Source organism: Cinclus cinclus, chromosome 13, assembly GCF_963662255.1.
Source record: "Cinclus cinclus chromosome 13, bCinCin1.1, whole genome shotgun sequence".
Lineage (NCBI taxonomy): Eukaryota > Metazoa > Chordata > Aves > Passeriformes > Cinclidae > Cinclus > Cinclus cinclus.
The window spans coordinates 6,846,242-6,864,172 of NC_085058.1; the positions used below are offsets into that span (position 1 = coordinate 6,846,242).

Sequence of the window (17,931 nt, forward strand, 5' to 3'; positions counted from 1 at the left end):
ATAAATAAGAAAGGGACAGAGGAACACAGGGACACAGACAGCATCTGGGAACAAATCTGCAGGAGTGTCACACATACCAATGGCACAGTATCCATTCTGCTGCAGTACACACTGGTGAAGATTCTCAGCAAGAATGCTCTGCCCAGCTTGCCCACATTTTATTAAATATACCCAAATACTGTAGAGAATGTAGGTCAGAAATAAAGATGCAAAGAGATTTTGAAAACTACTTATAACTGAGGTTAGAAAGTTCTGTATGGTTTACCCAGGCTAAAGAACAGTAGCATTTTTCTGGTAGGTTAAAAAACCTCAACAAATTAATAGCAACGAATATTAATAATATTAATAGCAAATAATTTGCCCTTGTGTCCACCACATACAAATCAAAACTTATCAGAAGCTTAGCTTGCATAAAAAAATTTATATTCCGTATTAGGATATATAAAGTAAATGTATGAGATTCATGCTAGCACAGTAGTTAAGAGCTGGAAGATGTAATAAAGCTTACACAGTTTCCTTTATTACCTAACTTTAGGAACATCTAAACACTCAGCTGGAGATGCTGGTTTTATAGATGGGTCTCACAGTTAAAACAGAGTAGATTAGCTGTTGAGACCCATGCCAGGTACACATTCTTATAATTTTATAATTTCTGAAAAAAATACATTCTTGATGTTTTATTTTATGTGTGCATACATACAAGCACAGCATCAGAATAGGTTTGTAATGCTAATTTATTTTCTAATTTGTTTATCTTAAAAATTCCATGTATTTATTGGACAGTACTATTTATCAAGAGAACATCATAATTCTCAGGGAATGCATTCTACCACTTCTTTGGTACATTTAGGCAGCTTTGCTTGTGCACTTACAGTGAATTGCAAGCAAGGGAGATTTCTCTGTACTCTCCATCACCAAGTATCTCACTCGGGGATTTAGTTACTACCATGCCCTTCTTACATCTTGCATCAATGACTACAGTTAAAACTTCTGAGACTCCCAAATTCTTTATCAAACACTTTAATGGTGAAATCAAGCCCAGGTCTACAAGTTAAAACACAATTATCAATTAGTCTCTAAATATAGAAAGACTATTAAAGGACCAGCTGGCATTTTAAAATGATGAAAGCCAACCCTGTTCTTTGGCACCAGCACTAGCTGATGTTGCTAAGCTACTGCTGCTGCCCAGTTAGTTACACACCATCAGGTATTAAATTCATGCAGGGCACTAGGCTGCAGGAAAAGAAAAAAAACCCAACAAAACAGCACAGGAAGGAGAAGAACAAAAAAAAAAAAAAAAAAAAAAGAAAAGAGGAGAAAAATCTACTCACAATACAGACTTATGCCAGTAAAACTCCTAAGTCTTACCATCTGAGTCTATGAAGTGCAAAATAGCTTGTGTCCATGATGAAATGATATACAGAGAAAAACAATCAGCCTTTGGTGCTATTTTAGAGTCCATGTCAGGCTTACTTGCCCTGTTAATTTACTTCAACGTCCTTTTGCTATAACACAGCTGTTAAGATTTTTTTCTATAACTAGTTTTTGATGATTGAATTTTTATTTCTGTCAAATAAATTTCTTGATAAGAATCAGAAGGATATTCTGGGGCAAATGAAAAAAAAAATCCTGTCAGAAAGGAAGATCATTTTTCTGGCAGTTAATTAGAACCAATGAAGATAATGTTAATTGTGATCACTGTTCAAAAATATTTCTTTTAATCTTCTGGAAGTTTCTTTGAGATTATAGTAGCAGCCTTTTCCTTATTCTTTCATCACTGATCACACTTGTGATTTGCAGCTTTCAAATGCAAGCCTGCACTTAAGCAGCCTATCCAGCCCAGGAAGCACCATTATACTATTTAACAAACTTGGAGAAGACTCCAAGTATCTTCCTAATCACAAACATCACCTCCACAATGCTTTTTCTCAAGCTTGATTCCATTTTCATTCGGGGACATTACTTTCACACCCTTAGCAAAGCTGTGTTGTTTGGAAGTCAGCCTTTTACCCGTGTTGGTGCAGGAGGAGACAATTCTATTGGTAGAAGACAATTCTGACCACTAAATAATCTGGTCCTCCCCATCATACACTGTAAGCACTAACTTCATGACTGCAATGTTTCTTCCCTTCCTCATACAACAAAAGTAGAAGGAACATTATTAAGATCATTTACAATTTAATGCTTCCTGGTTTACGTTTCTTTTGTTGGGTTTAGTTTTGGTTGTTTCCCCATGGTGAATGCATAACCAGTTAAAAAACTACACATCATATTTAACCATTCTTTACTCTCAGTCAAGAATCAATCGGATTCTGCAAACTTTCGTCTGATCAACATTTCCACGAAGGAGCTAAATGAGAGAGAGCAGTGGAAGGGCTCACAGCTCTATAGAACATGACAGAAAACCAGGAGGTGTTGAATTTACTGATGGAAGGGACACTTGGTGGCTGCATTCAAGAACAAAGATTATTGTGAGCTGGGAGCCAAGGCAATCTGACAAAAGCACCAGGGCACAGACCCCAGCTGCTCGATACAGGAATTGGAGACCCTCACTTCTGCACACAGAAAGGTTACTGTCAAGATTGTGATATTATTACCTCATCAAGTAAAGGAATTTTCTGGCTCTCACTTTTTTTCCCTCCTGAATAACTGACCTCCATTTTGTAAGAAAACAAACAAACAAACAAACCAACCCCTACAGGCAGTACATCCTTGAAAGATCAGCTGTCAGCTTACCTTGCTCTAGTTTGTTTCAACGCCGTATTAGAAAATCCCCACAATATATATTAAAAACACCCCCCAAAAAAAAAAAACTAGACCAAAAAAAAAATCCCCACTAAGCAAAAAAAAAAAAAAAAAAAAAAAAAAAAGACACACACACAAAAAAAACCCAAACAAATTAACAAAAACCAAAACCAACAACAAAAAGTAAATACCCGTGCAGAATTTCCATTTATATTTAAGAGGGTTACTTCTATACGTTTGCTATTCCACAGGATTCTAAACTGTGAACCTATACCTCGACTAATGCTACTATTACAATTTTAGATTTCTAGGAAATATTCCTTGCATTGTCTGCTAGCACATTCCTTAAAGCCTTCTTACAGACCACTGGGTCAGTGAAATGACAGAATTCATTGTCCCTGCAGCATGCTCTAGTTGTTTTTTCAAAACATGGGTAGGTTAAGATAGAAAAGTTTTAATTTCTCAGGCAAAGAAGGGCAAGAACGATTCATCACTATTATGTTTATTAGAGTTCTCTCAGCATGTTTGTACAACTTTGTTATCCAATGGTAGGGCATATTTAGAGCTTACTAAAGTAACAGATCATCATTTGTCAGATGTGGAAACACAGAGGGAACGGAGAGAACATTTCTTCAGAAAGTTCTTTAGGGATTGAGGAGGTGTGAATCTTGTCTACACGCTATTTGCTTATTCTCATCTTCCCACTGCTCAGGCATTTCAAGTGGCAGCTGGGGAAGCAAACACTTCTCCCAGTGAAATGACCAAAGTATTCTTTAACAGACACCAAATACATTGATTTTTAATACATTTTATTGCCTTACACTGAAGTTACTGCCTGCTTCTGAGAAAACCATTAAACCATACTCCATCCAACTATAACTTTGTAACTAAAATAGCTATATGAGGTTATCTTTTTCCATGCTAGAGAAACCACCTTCTTTCATATACAAGCCTACCTTGTTTTTCTCAAGCTATTCACCGACAATTTAATAGGAAAATAAGGGAATCCTTTTTTGCAGATCTGTTTGTAAAATTGTAATTTTTCATCTTCTTCAGGGTGATCTCAGAAAGTTTTTTTTTTTACTTCATCCAAAGTATCATTACATGCATATATACCATTAAACCTCTCATTTCCACAAGAGTCCACTGATTAATGTAATCACTGTGCCTTACTGCTAATCCACAGGCTGCTTGTGGGCTTCTAACAAACATAATTACACTGACTGTTGAATTTTCTGCTTTCAGAAAACAGAACACTTTGCAAAGCCTCAGATTATTTTTTAAGTATAAGCTCTTCACATCCTCTTCACCTTTGGTATGTTCTATGGTCTGGGCCGTGAGCCAGGACTTCACCTCCATCAGCTTCGTTTCGTGCTGCTGAGCTGGCAGCGAGGCAGGAGTCAAGGTAACACAGAGCCCACCTCTGGCTGCTCCTGCAGGGTCCCAAGGGAGCAGGGGCTGGGCTCCTGCCCATGCTGACAGCTGAAGCTCAGGGACAGCTCTGCAGCAGCTGGGCACTCCCCAGCTGTTCCCTTCCACTCTTGCCTAAGGATGGAACTTACTGCCTAAACAGATCATTTTCATGTATTCTGTGATGTTTTACCCCGAACTAAAAAAAAAAAAGCTGCAAAAAAGCTGCTCTTAGCACTGGTCTCATTTACCTTCTTGAACTCTACACAAGAATTACATCAATAACAGCTAAAGTGGCCAAAACACTGATTACTGAGGCACTTAGGCTGGAGGTGAAGGAAGCCTAACATTTTTGAAGTTATATGGTTAACAGACAGACACAAGACACCAGAAGTATTTTTAGACATTTCTGAATCAGGGAAATATTGTTTAAAACATTGCTCTAATTTCTAAATGATCTAGTTCTCAAGAATTTGGGCTACAGCTCATTACTAGAGCATTCAATTTGGCACCAGATTATTTTTCTTGATTAAGTCAAATACAGTAGATCCAAGGAAATATATTGCTTGGGGACTCCCATATAGTTCCTAAATGTAATATACCTAACTATAGACAAAAAAAATCTAATCGATTTTTATTTTCCAGGAGCTCTAAATGTTAGTGCATAGAATTACTTTTACATGGGTAAAATTCCTCACAGACCTATCTTGTTTCATTGATGTTATATAAATCAAATCATTGATGAAGGGAAGAACTCTTCAGAATCCCAAAATAACCTCCAAAATTTTTTTAAAAATTGCTTGTTGCAGAAATAGTCAAGATTGAAAATTAACTGTAACTCTCAAACTGACTCCTTTTTTACCCATTATTTCTTAAGTTCTCTAATTTTTCAAAATAAGTTAATTAACAAGATAATTACTTCCATCATTAGGAACCAAAACAGCTGATTGAGGCAAAACCTCAAGCTAACCCCAAACAATTCATACTGAAAGGCAAGTTTTTAAACTGTCAGGACATGAGAAGGAACTATCAAGTGGAAGGAACATTACAATTTGCCTAGTGATGAATTTTAGTCCCAAAAGCAAAAAGGGCATTGCTGCAGGGGAAGGTACAGGGTCAAAAAAGTAGATAATGGTTTTGCTTCCTTCTGCCTTCCTGCCTATTACTTTAGGTTCACAGACCAAAGATGGGTATGACTGAACTCTTCAGACAATCCTCACCCAGGACTGACAGGTATTGGCACCAGGGACCACTTTTCCAAAGAGCTGGTTTGATATTCAGTCTTTCAGACACTTGATTCACAGGAAGGTTGGTGAAGGAAGATGAGCACATGGTCTCTAGTGCACACCAAATGCCACCAGATATTGGTCTGATATTGGTTATCCTTATTAGCCCTACAACACTTTATTGTTTGTGCTGTCATTATTGCTTTTACAGTAAAGGTTCTTCTCCACTCAAAAGGCAAATATTACATACCAAGAGAAATGAGTCTGTCAAACCACCGTGTGAGTATCTGAAAAGCTCAAAGGAAAAGTTGCATTGAAGACTTAACTACTTAGGAAAGAAAATATTTACTGAATTGACATCAACCTCAAAAACAGGTAGCAATGTTTTAGTATTGTTGCTAGTTACTACTTATTGTAATGATATTTCACAGGATCTCAAAGTATGGTCCAACTGTGAAGGTTTATTCCAAATTTTGTAAGGAACGAAGGAAAATTTTTAAGAGAGGAAAAGAAGTAATTCTAATTCTAAGTTATTATAAATTCCTTAGGCCCAGAACTATATATGTCACACAAGAATAAACAGGACAAAAGGTGCACCGTGTTAGGAGCTCCTTAAAAAAGCTAATGTCCCCTCTTGTACCAGAACAAATGTGAAGAATTGGTTATGTGAAGGACTTAAGTGCATACATTAAATCTGACTCCTACCTACCATAACATTACTTCTGTCCTTCTGAAAGGACAACCATTGCTGGTTTATGCATAAAAGGCCACCTGGACAAGTTGTTAACATCTTACCCAAAGTGTGCAGCATTATCAGGCAAAGTGCACCTGCCACCCCATCTGTCCTGCCCTCACTATTCTCTGGTTCCATGCAGCAGCTTCTGTGGTAGGAGTGGCAGAGATGCACCAGTGAAATCATGTGCTGCAGCTCTAAGGGAGTCCTGCAATTACAGACACAATGACAATGTGTCTCAAGGGCACGAGCCATTATCCTACATGTCTTTTTCTTCCTTCCCCATCCCCCCAATCCAGCGGTGTTTTGTGGCTTGTTTTGTCCTGGTTTTAATGTTACTCTGAACATGAAAATTATTTTTAACACCCTGATAAGTCTAAAGAAATCTCCATTCCCTAAGTCAATGTTTTTCTAGTATCCTTTATAACCAAATATTTGTGACAGACTCAAATATTCTTTTTTGATGCTCCCTTTTTACCTATAACGAAAATTTATTTCACATGAACACTCTATTGTGTTTAAAACCATTGCAAAATGAAAACTCCAATGTGGCACTTCTTGAACAAACTGCTTTTTGGAGAGCAATTTTCAAGAAAGGACTACAACAGCATACATTTGTTGGACAGACAATCCCATCTGCAACAGACAATCTTTCAGATACAAATCATGTCTGTATAGGCAAGCAAGAGTAAGCTCGTCTGTCCTTCATCTAAAGATCCCACACTTTCATTAAGAGTTTTCTAATTGCATTTTTTAATTTCAGTTCAGAAACATAAATATTGAAACTTGCCACAAGAATGTGTGAGTGGTCTTACACCCCCCACCCCCCCCCCCCGAAAATTTCTGTTTAAGTGGGAACATGTAAAGAGTCCAGTCTATAGTTTGAGAGTCTGACCTGAGTCACATAAAACAGACTGACTTCCCTTCATGTCAGCACAGACACAGGACAGGAGCCTTTGCACTGGAGAGTGTATTTTTTTCTTTTTTTTTTTAGCCATATATTTCACAAGTTTTCAAAAGGTTTTGCATTTAGCCTCCAGAAAGATAAAATTTGTTTGAACTACAGCTACTTTCAAGATATGACAAAACCACTTTCTACCAATGTTATTTCAGAATGACATAGCAGTCACACATGTTCCCAGCACCATCAAAGTTCTTGATGATTGCTTACAGAGCCAGAACTTGAAAACCTCTTAGTTTAGCAGCATTAGTCAACAAATGCTTTCATTGCTATAAAAAAGGAAAACTTGAGTTTAACTTGTCTGATAGAACCACACTCACCAGAATGCATTAATAGTGGGATAATGACTTGTGTTTATTACTGATAAATTCTGTTGTCCCTTGGCTCTTTACATTGAAAGTTCAATACTTGTTTGGTTTGGTGGTTTTGTTTGTTTTTTTTTTCTTAACTAGAGAGTAATCTTAATTTCTTCAGCAGACAAAAAAAATCTGTCACAAATCTGAAAAATAGCTGCAAACACAATTTTCCACACAGATGAAAAAAAGTTTCTTCTCTGAAGAGAGTGAATACAAAAGTGACAGCGTAAAGCTACATGTTTATTCTCTCAGTGCCTCTGGATTAAGTGTGTTCAGTTTAAAACCACCTATTTTTATCACGCCTGGCACTGAACACTGATCTAAGATCTTCAGATTAAACCATGCTCTTTTCTGCTAAAACAGTAGCAAAAAAACCCCAAACCGCATAAGAACATTATATCCCACACATGAAAATAATTCTGCTGAGATTGACTCTTTGCAAGTGAAAGAAATAAATCAGTATAGCTATCAGTGAGGACGTTATTTGCTGGTTCTGCAGAACAGAAATTAATCATGATGACGGTTTCTAGAAAGGAAGAAAGTTCATATTCAAAATTGAAAGCAAGTTTGCAAAGAAGAGTAACTCCTACTTTGTAAATCAGACCCCAAAGTTTAAAACTGTGCTGCTTTTTCAACTATCCATGTTTAAATCAAGCTCAGAAATCCCAAGAGTTAAATTCAGTTTGCCTCCTTTAAGCCAAAAACGTGTGTACTTTAACGTGCTTACATTTCCTCATTTTTATTGGAATATGAAAATAATAAAACCAAACAATTCTAAACTTTTTAAAATATTGTGGAAATTATTCCTTTGGCTTTTTAATCACAATCTATCAGAAAACAGTGTCTCATTATAAGCAATGCAGCAGTAATTCAAATAAGTATTTTTCATTTACTGCAAATTAGCTCAAAAGTACTCCACCTACTCAAGACCCTTAAAAGTAACACACCAAGCACTGGCATCTGCTCCTCAGAACTGGCTATTTTAATCTGCAGACCTGCATCAAACTACCAGTGTAGATGTAACCAGGATGGAGGGAAATTCTGCCCAGCACAAAGCATTTCCAGTAATTTGTAGGGAGTTCACATCCTCTGAACAGTACAGGAGCTTTCAGATTGGCCTTACAGGTTTCACCCGAACTGCCAAAGAGCAAATGGAACTTGAGCAAATCTGTTTGCAAAAGCATCTAGTCTTGAGAGCATCCACACCATGCACTCAATGGCTGAGTGACCTTCAGAAGGCTCTACCCTGGCCCAGGCAGCTCATTCCTCCCAGCAGTCAGATTTCATTCACTGTGCACTTACAGCTCATCTTTGGCTTCATTTAACCCCTCAGGAGCGGAGTCCGCGTGCTCGGAGATTGCTCCTGGTGCGCAGGAACAGTGAGTGGGAGCACACACACCACCAGAACCAGAACACTGATATGGACACATCCACAGACCACCAAAAATAACAATGATAGAGTATCCCGGGGGCAGGACTGAAGTGGCAAACGGCACAAGCAAGACATGTTGCAGGAATTATCAACACAGTGTCCTTATAAGCAGATTGTAGCCTCTGTTTATGGGGTAGACGCAGTCATTCTGTGACTTTTGCAGAAATGGAAGACTAAGCTTAAGGGCATTTTGATCTTAAAATGTTGCCTACATGTAGGTTAGGATGCCCTGGATGTATAAATATTCCTCAATTATAAATTTCCGTAGGTTTGTCACATTTGCATAGCACTCCTTCAAAGCAATATGGTTGCTCCCAAAGAGATGAGGTAATGACCACACCACCTGCTTCTAGAAGAGCATCTTTCTCTAAATACACCACTGAAATTGTTACCCTCCTGTAATTTACGTATTTTCACACAGTTCACACCTTACAGAGTCCCATTATCTGTCCTGCCCTTGGATCCCAGAAGGCATGGGATGAGCACAAAAATGAACTGTGAAAGAACAGCTAATTAAGCATGATAATTAACAACATTCCTTTAGTAAGTCACAACACACTACTAAACTGAAGGTGTAATAAGTTCAGCAGCTACAAATAACTGGATTATTGACCTCAGAAATTCCCACTTCCACCAGGGTACTTGTGGAAACTCTGTCCAGGTTTCTCAGTTTTACCTGTTTCCCACAGCTAGTTCTCCTAAGTTCCTGGGCAGTATTTGCTGTCTTTTACAGCAAATGCTCCTCCATTTCCAGCATAAAAAAATGGCTGGAAAGGACAACCAGCATCCAGGAAAAACATGGAATTCCTAAAGAGACTCTGATGTTGGAGTGTATAAAATAGAAGTGTATAAAAATCTAAGTCCCTCAGAGAGAAAAAAGAATGCAGGAATTGAATTAAAGCCTTTAAAGGAATTAAAATATATTAAGCCACACAGACATAAAGCAGAACTTTAAGTTTTAGCTTTAAGTATATTGGAATATACTTTAAGTGCCTTAAGAGAATTAAAAGCCCTAAAGTTCAGTAACTTAGCTCCAGACACAATGAAAACATAGCAGAATATTGCTTGCATTTCTAGATAAAACAGGCAGAACCATTTATGTGAATAGATAGAACTATATGCATAAACTACGTGTAAGAACTGACACTACTTTAGTACTTTAGAATTAAGTTCTGACAGGTGTAGGAAGAATGTTTTAGAATCATGATTTTAGCTCATTGGATTATTTATGAATAAAATCCCCTGTATTGGGGTGAGAGAAGAGGAAGAGAAGAAGAAATGGGGAAGGGAGGGAGCTGCTGTTGCTACTGCTGCCCAGGACTCTTATGCTAGGAAGCTTTAGCATGGACTTTAATACTCCTGAACTCTTTGCCTTCAAGACTATTCCTACAATAAACAATTTCACAGCAACCAAAAACTGCTTTCCTCTCTTTGAAGACCCAGACCCATGAAAGACTCGACACTGAGACATAAACTTGTCTTTCTGCTACAGACAAAACCAAAAACAAACCCACAACAAACTAACTAAAAACTGTATGCTGACAACAGTAAGATGACTTACTCAAGGTAATATTGTTACTCTGTAGTCTGGCTGTCTACAGAAAAATAAAGACTTCAGAATACAGGTCACTTATAATAATACAGGATTAATAAAAATGATGCTATTTTCCCCCTACAGACTGGATACCTCCTGCTTCGTATCACAATTATCCTTGCTTTAGTCCATTACTCTTTCCTGTAACACAGGAAGTTTTAAAATTACATTGCTCTTAAGGCTAAGGCAACAGGACATTCTCAGAAGCAGTTACAGCTGATGTGCCTCATGAAACAAATAATATTTCCTTCCCTGAGTCTGCTCTTCTCTAGTGCACTGGAGATAAAAAATCTCAAGGTTGTACTTAGCCCCAAATCCTCAGGAAGCTACAAACAGTTATTTTACCATGCACACTTCAAAGAATTCAAAAGGAACACTATCATCTTTCTAACTGTTCCATGCTCCAGCCATCTGATTTGCCATCATTCCATCACGATATGGAAACAACATTCTCACCTGTGAATGCCCTGTTCCAAAGCCCTGCCTGACCACAGACTTCATAAAGCACAGAGGATGCACCCAAGGCTTCTCAGTTCTTATGATCTATGACTTGTATGATCTCTTCTTGTGTACCAATGCCACAAGTTTTAACTGGCATCTATTAACAGCTTCATGGGTTTTCTGGGTTGGATGTTTTTGGGTTTTTTGTCTGTCACATAATATTGTCAGGATGTACAAACCAAGAATGCTAATCAAATTATTAATGATCCACCACCTAGACAAGACACATTGCAATCTTCATCAATTCTATGAAGGTGAGAAGCGAGCCTGTGCAGGTGACATTGGTATTTTCTTTACCAACATTGTACCAGCAACACACATCCCTAGCAGGCTTCCTGAGACACAAAGTTCCAGACAGTAGACTTCCTTCCAGAGACTACAATTCAAAGCCCTGACTAACAGAGAAGGAAAGGGAAAAAAAAAACATCAAATTGAAGCAAGAAACTGCAAAGTAACTGTCCTAGTGTGTGGATGCATCATCTTTCAGGAAAGACATAAGGTCTTCAACAACCACAAAGAGAAATCAGTTTCATTTGTTCCCTGGACCTGACTATTTGATAATCTGCGTTACAGGTCTGGTAAGTCTCCCCAAAACTTTTTCTGTGTGAAATTTTACCTAGCCAATCCCCAAACCAGCAATACAAACTCCTCCAAAAGAATTCTGAAAGTGACTATTTAGAGATATAGAACATTTTCTGAACCAGTAGCTACCATCACAGAATAACAAATTGTCCACAATAAACCAATCATCATGGCTATGAGTCCACAGATATTTGAAATCTGCTATTAGAACAATTCTCTGCAGAGAAGGCATCTGGTGACATCACCCAAACAGCGTTTCCTTCAAGAATGTTCTAGGCTGAGCTCTCAGGCCGTGTTTGTTAACCAAGCAACCCATACTATGCATTCTCATATTCCCAGAGAATATCTAGAGCTCTCATAGAGCACACTCAGAAGTACAGTGGACATTTTGTGAAAAACTATCTGATAAAAATAGAGTTTTGTTTATACCTGTCCACCAGCAGGTGGACAAGAAAGCTGCCCTTTGAGTCCCAGACATGAAATGATCATCTCCAAGACAGATAAATAAATGTGTTACAGGTTGTCCCAGTTCAGTGAACACCGTGTCACACAACAGGAGCAGTAAGGTTCCTTTTCTTCAAGGAGCTTCTCTTCGCTTTCACCGTCACGCTGCTCGCGAGAGGCTTCTCATTGCCCCAAGCTACAACTATCCCTCTATTCCTCCTGACCATCCAGAGGCAATAATGGAAAATACCAAAAGAGGACAGAACAGGGGAAAGGAGGAAGGGGAAAAAAAGCCTTTAACTGAAATGGAGAACAGAAACACAACTGCTAACCAGTCATCCTTATTGTATGATTCTGTATAGGAATGATTCTGTATAGGAATGACGATTCTGTATAGGAACACGCCAGGACAACCTGCTGCATTTGAGGAACAGCCAGGGTCACAGACAAGTAAAAATTTTTGAAAATTAATTCCTTTAAACATCACCTGAGGTTTTTAAACCTATTTCGTACAATGTCACAGAAGAATACAGGAAAGACTCCTACATTCAGCTTTCTCAGTTAATAGCATAGATAAGTCTATAACATATCTCCCATTTTCCATTAAAGAAAAGTTGGGTTTGAGTTCACACCAACAAACTCCCTATATATCTCTTCCCTTTTTCAAAGAACACAAAAAAGCACGTATGTAATGGACCTTGAACGCATTCTACATTAAAGATGCTTTTAAGCCAGAAGAATTGGTGTGCTCTGAACATGGGGTATGGACGAAAAGAGGCACAATTGAGAAGAAACATATTAAAAAGGAAAGGCATCACAAGATTTTCCAGCAACACACTTCTACACAAGAACACAACGACTGTCAAGTAATTACACATAAAGGAGGAGACAGAAGACTACACAGCAAATACATGCTAAGATTTCTAGCACCAGAGTAATTTTAGAAACCTGACTAATCTCATGGTTTAATTTACTGTTTTATTAGTACTTTGCTCCACTAGAGAGAACTCTGGTCTGTAATTAAGCCCAGTAATTTTCTTAAATTGCTGGGATCAAGATGGGGGATAGCAGGACAAGCATCTTTCTTCGAACTTCTAAATAATTTTAAGCAATTACTTCACAAAGTGAGATTTGCTTTTGCAGTCACACAGCCACAGCTCCATTAGCCTGTGGTTTGCTATTGTCCCAACACTGACAGGAACCACCAACATCAGGCACACAGAGCAGAAGCATTTCCTTCAATCTGGTCATGTACAGAACCAACACTACAAACTGGCATATGGTTTGCATTCTAAAGGGCAAAGAGGGTACAAATATTTTCTCACATTCAAGCAACTAGGGACCTACAGGAGAAACAAAGAGTCACTGCTTATACTTTCAGTATGAAAGTATTTGACCTGCCAGCACAGCCTTATTTTGAGACCTATCCTTCCATGATTAAAATGAGGCTTGTACTCTGTTCTTCATGTTCTTAACAGGATTAAAGACACCTATGCTCATTTCCCTTATATGAAAAAAATATTTTCTTTTACCCAATTGTAAGAATGTGAATAAGAAATCACCCTTTTCTCAGAAAACTGCAATGGGAACAAGCTGCCGAGCATTTCAGCACACAGATTGCAAGGTCTTGCCAATGACTGCTGCCTATATAGAGAATTAACCAGTACTTGCTTATCTAAACCTCAGATTTCCTTCTGCTCAGTGTGAGGTTGGCTCTGACTAATTACCATAAAAAATTCTTAATACAAAATATGTGAATATACTTTTTATCTTCCTAATATGATGGTATGGAAGATAAACAGTTTAACGTATGGGATGATGCTAAAATAAGCTCTGAAATCTTCAAAGTCTTGTGGAGATTTTGGTGCCCTGTTCTTTAAATAAGCTCTCACTTATATGGTCACTTGATTTGATTTCAAAAACAAAGTGCGAAATCAGAACCTTTTCTTGCATTTGATTACAGAACTTTCTGTGAGTCTAATATTCAGCCTAATCTATTTTTTTTTCTACCAGCTAGACTGTTACAAACACTAGGAAATTCTTTTCAGAAACACTTGAAAGACTTAAATTTTTGCAGCATACATTTATACTGACAGGGCATTTGGTGTCAAAAACTTCTGAAAATTACCAGCACCAAGACTACTCTCTTTTAGGATGTGCATTTCTAATGACTAGGAACTACAGTATATCACATAAAAAATAGAATCACTGAAAAAAATAGAATTGCTACTTCAGTATCAAACAACTCCGTTATTTACTTCCAAGAAGTGAGGGGGAAGTAGTGTGAAGGCAGTGAATATCTGTGTCTGATTTTGGCACCAAATAAAGAGGGCGAGCATAGCTCCATTGTTTTTCTTTCATACTGATTAAACCCACCTGTAGCTATTTAATTGTTTATTACAGAAGCAAGCTGAAGATTGTTACTCTTCCACAAAAGCATTTTTCAGCTGTGAGTGATGATATATCTAGAGTTTGTTAAATTCATTGAATACCTCAAAGTGCTTTTAGAAAAGGCTGCACAATCAAGTAACTTCAAAAAGTTCTTTAGGGCTCATCATGCTTCAAAAACTGTTCTATTTTATCTTAGTTCTTGCAGCTTAGAGGTAAGGATATTATGAGGAAACTAAGTTTATTCTACTGCTCAGACAGGTCATGTATAAGGCAGAATTACTTTTTCAAAACGTAAACTCTTAGCTTAGCAAACAATGTGCACCTGCCTGGTTCTGATAACACAGGAAAACAAGGTCTTCCAGTCAACAGTCTTGCCATTCTCTGAGCCTCCCACCCATTCTACCACCGGCTGGAATCACAGGTTTGGTGTCTCTGGTGAGCAACTAGCATGCATGAAATCTAAGTGGGAAACACATTTTCTGTGAAATACACTGCACAGGGAGAAGAGTAGAAAGCATCCACAGCAAGAAAAATCAGTCTATCTTGGGAGCATAACAATAACTACCAGAAGTGTCTTTTCACACAGAACACAGGAGTTGGGGGAAAGGTACTATTGAAAAAGTAGCTGGAATCCACAAGCAGTTATGCATATTCCTGCTCACTCTGTCCAGGTAACAAACAAAGGCTGTCTAACATGTTGGTTTAGTAGCACATTAAGCAGACAGATTCTGAACCTAAAATTCAAATCTTGTCACAACAAATAATTGCATATTATCTTGCAGAGGATCAAATTCAATAGAATTACTAATACAACATCAGTGCTATTAGTGTAAACTCATTTTTTTTCAAACATAGAATAAAATACAACAAAATCAAGAAAGATACCTAAATAATGACTCTTCTACTCTGAAAGACCCAGAAAGAAAAAGTAATATTCTGCATAAGAGCATATTAAATAGTTGAAGGGTTTTTTTAAATTACAACATTTCCACCACATGCTCAGAACTGAATAACCCAAAATATTTTATCTAACTGTTCTGGTTTCTAGCAAGCACGTTTGAAGCTGAAAACTCTGGTCCGTTAAAAGAGCTGAGGAGACATAATTGAAACTGGAAATGCATTAAATTAAACGGAGCAAATATTCATAAACGACATGGAGTCTGCTACCAGCGCTCTCAGAAATGCCTAATTCTTCGTAAGTGTCAAGCCCCATTTCACTGCTTATGAAAAAAGCTTTCATGAAGCAGTACCGTGCTAACGTGTCCGTGTGTGCCCTGTGCCCACACACAGACGCAGCCACTCATGATCCGCACTAAATGAGACCACCTGAGTCAGACTATCAACTTTTTTTTTTTTTTTTTAACGCTAGCAGAACACAATGGAAAGTGAGCAAGGATATCGCAAAGGAATCAGGACGACCTCGATATGCGTTCAGAACGAACAAGCTTTTCCCTCAGACCAGCAGCCTCCCCTGCCCCTGCCCCTGCCCAGCTCTGCCAGCGCACTCACGCTCTCCCCGGCAGGACTCTCCCGAGCCGTGCGCGTACCTCGATTCCCACTGCTCCCGTGCTCGTCTGCTCTGGTCACCTCCAGCACCACACGGCTCAATCTGCAACCGCGCCAGCCCCTGAGCGGCGGCCGCGTCTCAAGGTGAGCTCAAGTCAGCGACGATAGAACGGGCAGCGCCAGAGGCTCATTTGTCATCCCAACTTTCAGCCGACGCTGCTCGTAAAACCCAATCTACCTCGGCCAGCCCTTCCAAAGGGGAGGTGGAAGCGCCACCGCGCTGCTACCGGGCTGGGGGAAACGCCGCAGCCGCGCTGAACACGGCGCGGCCGATCGAGGAGCTCTCACCTGCCCGCCTCACCGCGGGGACGGCGCCGAGGCCCGGGATCGCCGCCCGCGTCCCACCTGCCGGGCGGCCGCGCATCCCTGAGGCGCCGGCGCCCCCCGCCCGCGCCCCCCGACTCACCGAGAAGCCGGCCCAGAAGGGGCAGGAGTGGCGGACGCGGGCCGAGGTGGTGAGCGCCAGGGCGGCGAAGCTGACGGCCACGATGAGGCATCCGAGCACCATCTGCGTGACCCCCAGGGCCAGCATGGCCCGCGAGCGGGCGCGCTGCTCGCGCAGGCGGGACAGGCTGCGGGACAGCGCGGTGGGGCTGAGGGAGCGCGCCCCGCCGGGGCCCCGCGCCGCCCCGCCGCCCGCCGGCATCCTCCGCGCGGCCCCGCGCCGCCTCCCGCCGCCCCCGCGCTCCGCGGGGCAGCCGGGCGCTGCGGGCGGCCGCGCCGCATGGAGGAGGAGCCGCCCTGCGCCCGGGGCGACCCGCGCGGCCCCGGCCGGGGCACGGCGGGCGAGGGGCAGCAGCCGCCGCCGCCGCCGCCTCCCGTCCCCGCTGCGGGCGGGGGGGGGGCTGCGGGGCTGCAGCGCGCGGGCGCGGCTCAACCTCAGCCGCCGGCGGGGGCGGCCCCGGTCCGGCCCGGCCCGGCCCGGCCCAGCCCCGGCCCCGGCGCCGCCGGCCGGGAGCGCTCAGCGGGGAGCGCCCGAGCCCCGCCGCCCGGCTCGCCGCGGCTGCCGGGGAGCGCGGGAGCCCCGCTGGCCGGCGCCCGCCGCTCCGGGAGGGGAGGGGAGCGGGGGAGGGCTGTGTGCGGCCAATGGCGGGCGGAGGCAGCGGCCCCTGCGGACTCGGCCTCTTGTGCCGGGCGGGCGCCGGGCGAGGGGCCCGGCCCGAGGCTCCCCCCGCACCCGCACGGCGCCCCTGAGCCCGCCCCGCTCCTGCCGCCGGGGCCCGGAGGGCAGAATCGCTCCCACCTGGGCTTTGTGCAGTAGCGGCACCTGGCAGCCTCCACCCTCGCTCTAGTCCAGGAGGAAGGGCACGGCTGGGTCTCAGTTATGTGCAAAAGGCATCTTAAACGGTTTTTTTTTTATTATTTTTTTAGTAGTTGGGGTTTTTTTGGGTTTTTTGTTCCCCTCGCAGCGAACCATAACCACGTCTCAGGCGCAGCTTCCCCAGTAGCAGAAACATATCAAGCTTCTAATTATAAAAACTTCCCAGCTAGCATGGTGAGGCTGCCCAAAGGACCTGAAGCCACTTTCCTGCAGAAGGGAAATCACAGTGATTAGGTATCAACTGCAAACAGCTTGGCCTGCTCATGAAAAAAACACAAAAAGAACCCAAACCCCAGATAATCATTTTACTATACTGCAGGACAGTTTAGGTAGTAAAACTATGTCAATATTAACAGGTGTGTAGCACCATAATCTGCTAAAACAGTATTTTTTTTAAATACAGGAATTGGTACACGTAGTCTACATATCTGTAATTCTGTGATTTTCATACAAAAATAACCCCAACCCGAACATCACACGGACACTAGGCTTCAATCTTTTTATTTGAGGCTGCTCTTTGTCTTTTTCAACAACTTTTCTTAGCATTAAACAGTTTCCTGGGGAGGTAGTAGTGAGGAAGTGTGCCTTGACAGGAAAGTGCCAGAGAGTAGGTCCCCTCTCTTCATACAACACCCAGATGTTTTACTGTAACAGAGGAACACAAAAAAG

The 17,931-nt window shown here is 41.2% G+C and overlaps 1 protein-coding gene across 1 annotated transcript in view; it reads right to left on the reverse strand.

Moving 5' to 3' along the window:
- The window catches only part of ENTREP2 (endosomal transmembrane epsin interactor 2), an 89,214-nt gene extending 72,627 nt beyond the window's left edge, over nucleotides 1–16,587 (reverse strand). Inside the window, exon 1 of the mRNA XM_062501564.1 lies at nucleotides 16,348–16,587. Coding sequence (XP_062357548.1) covers nucleotides 16,348–16,587 — 240 coding nt within the window. The remainder of the gene's footprint in view (nucleotides 1–16,347) is intronic.
- Nucleotides 16,588–17,931: the final 1,344 nt, after the last annotated feature.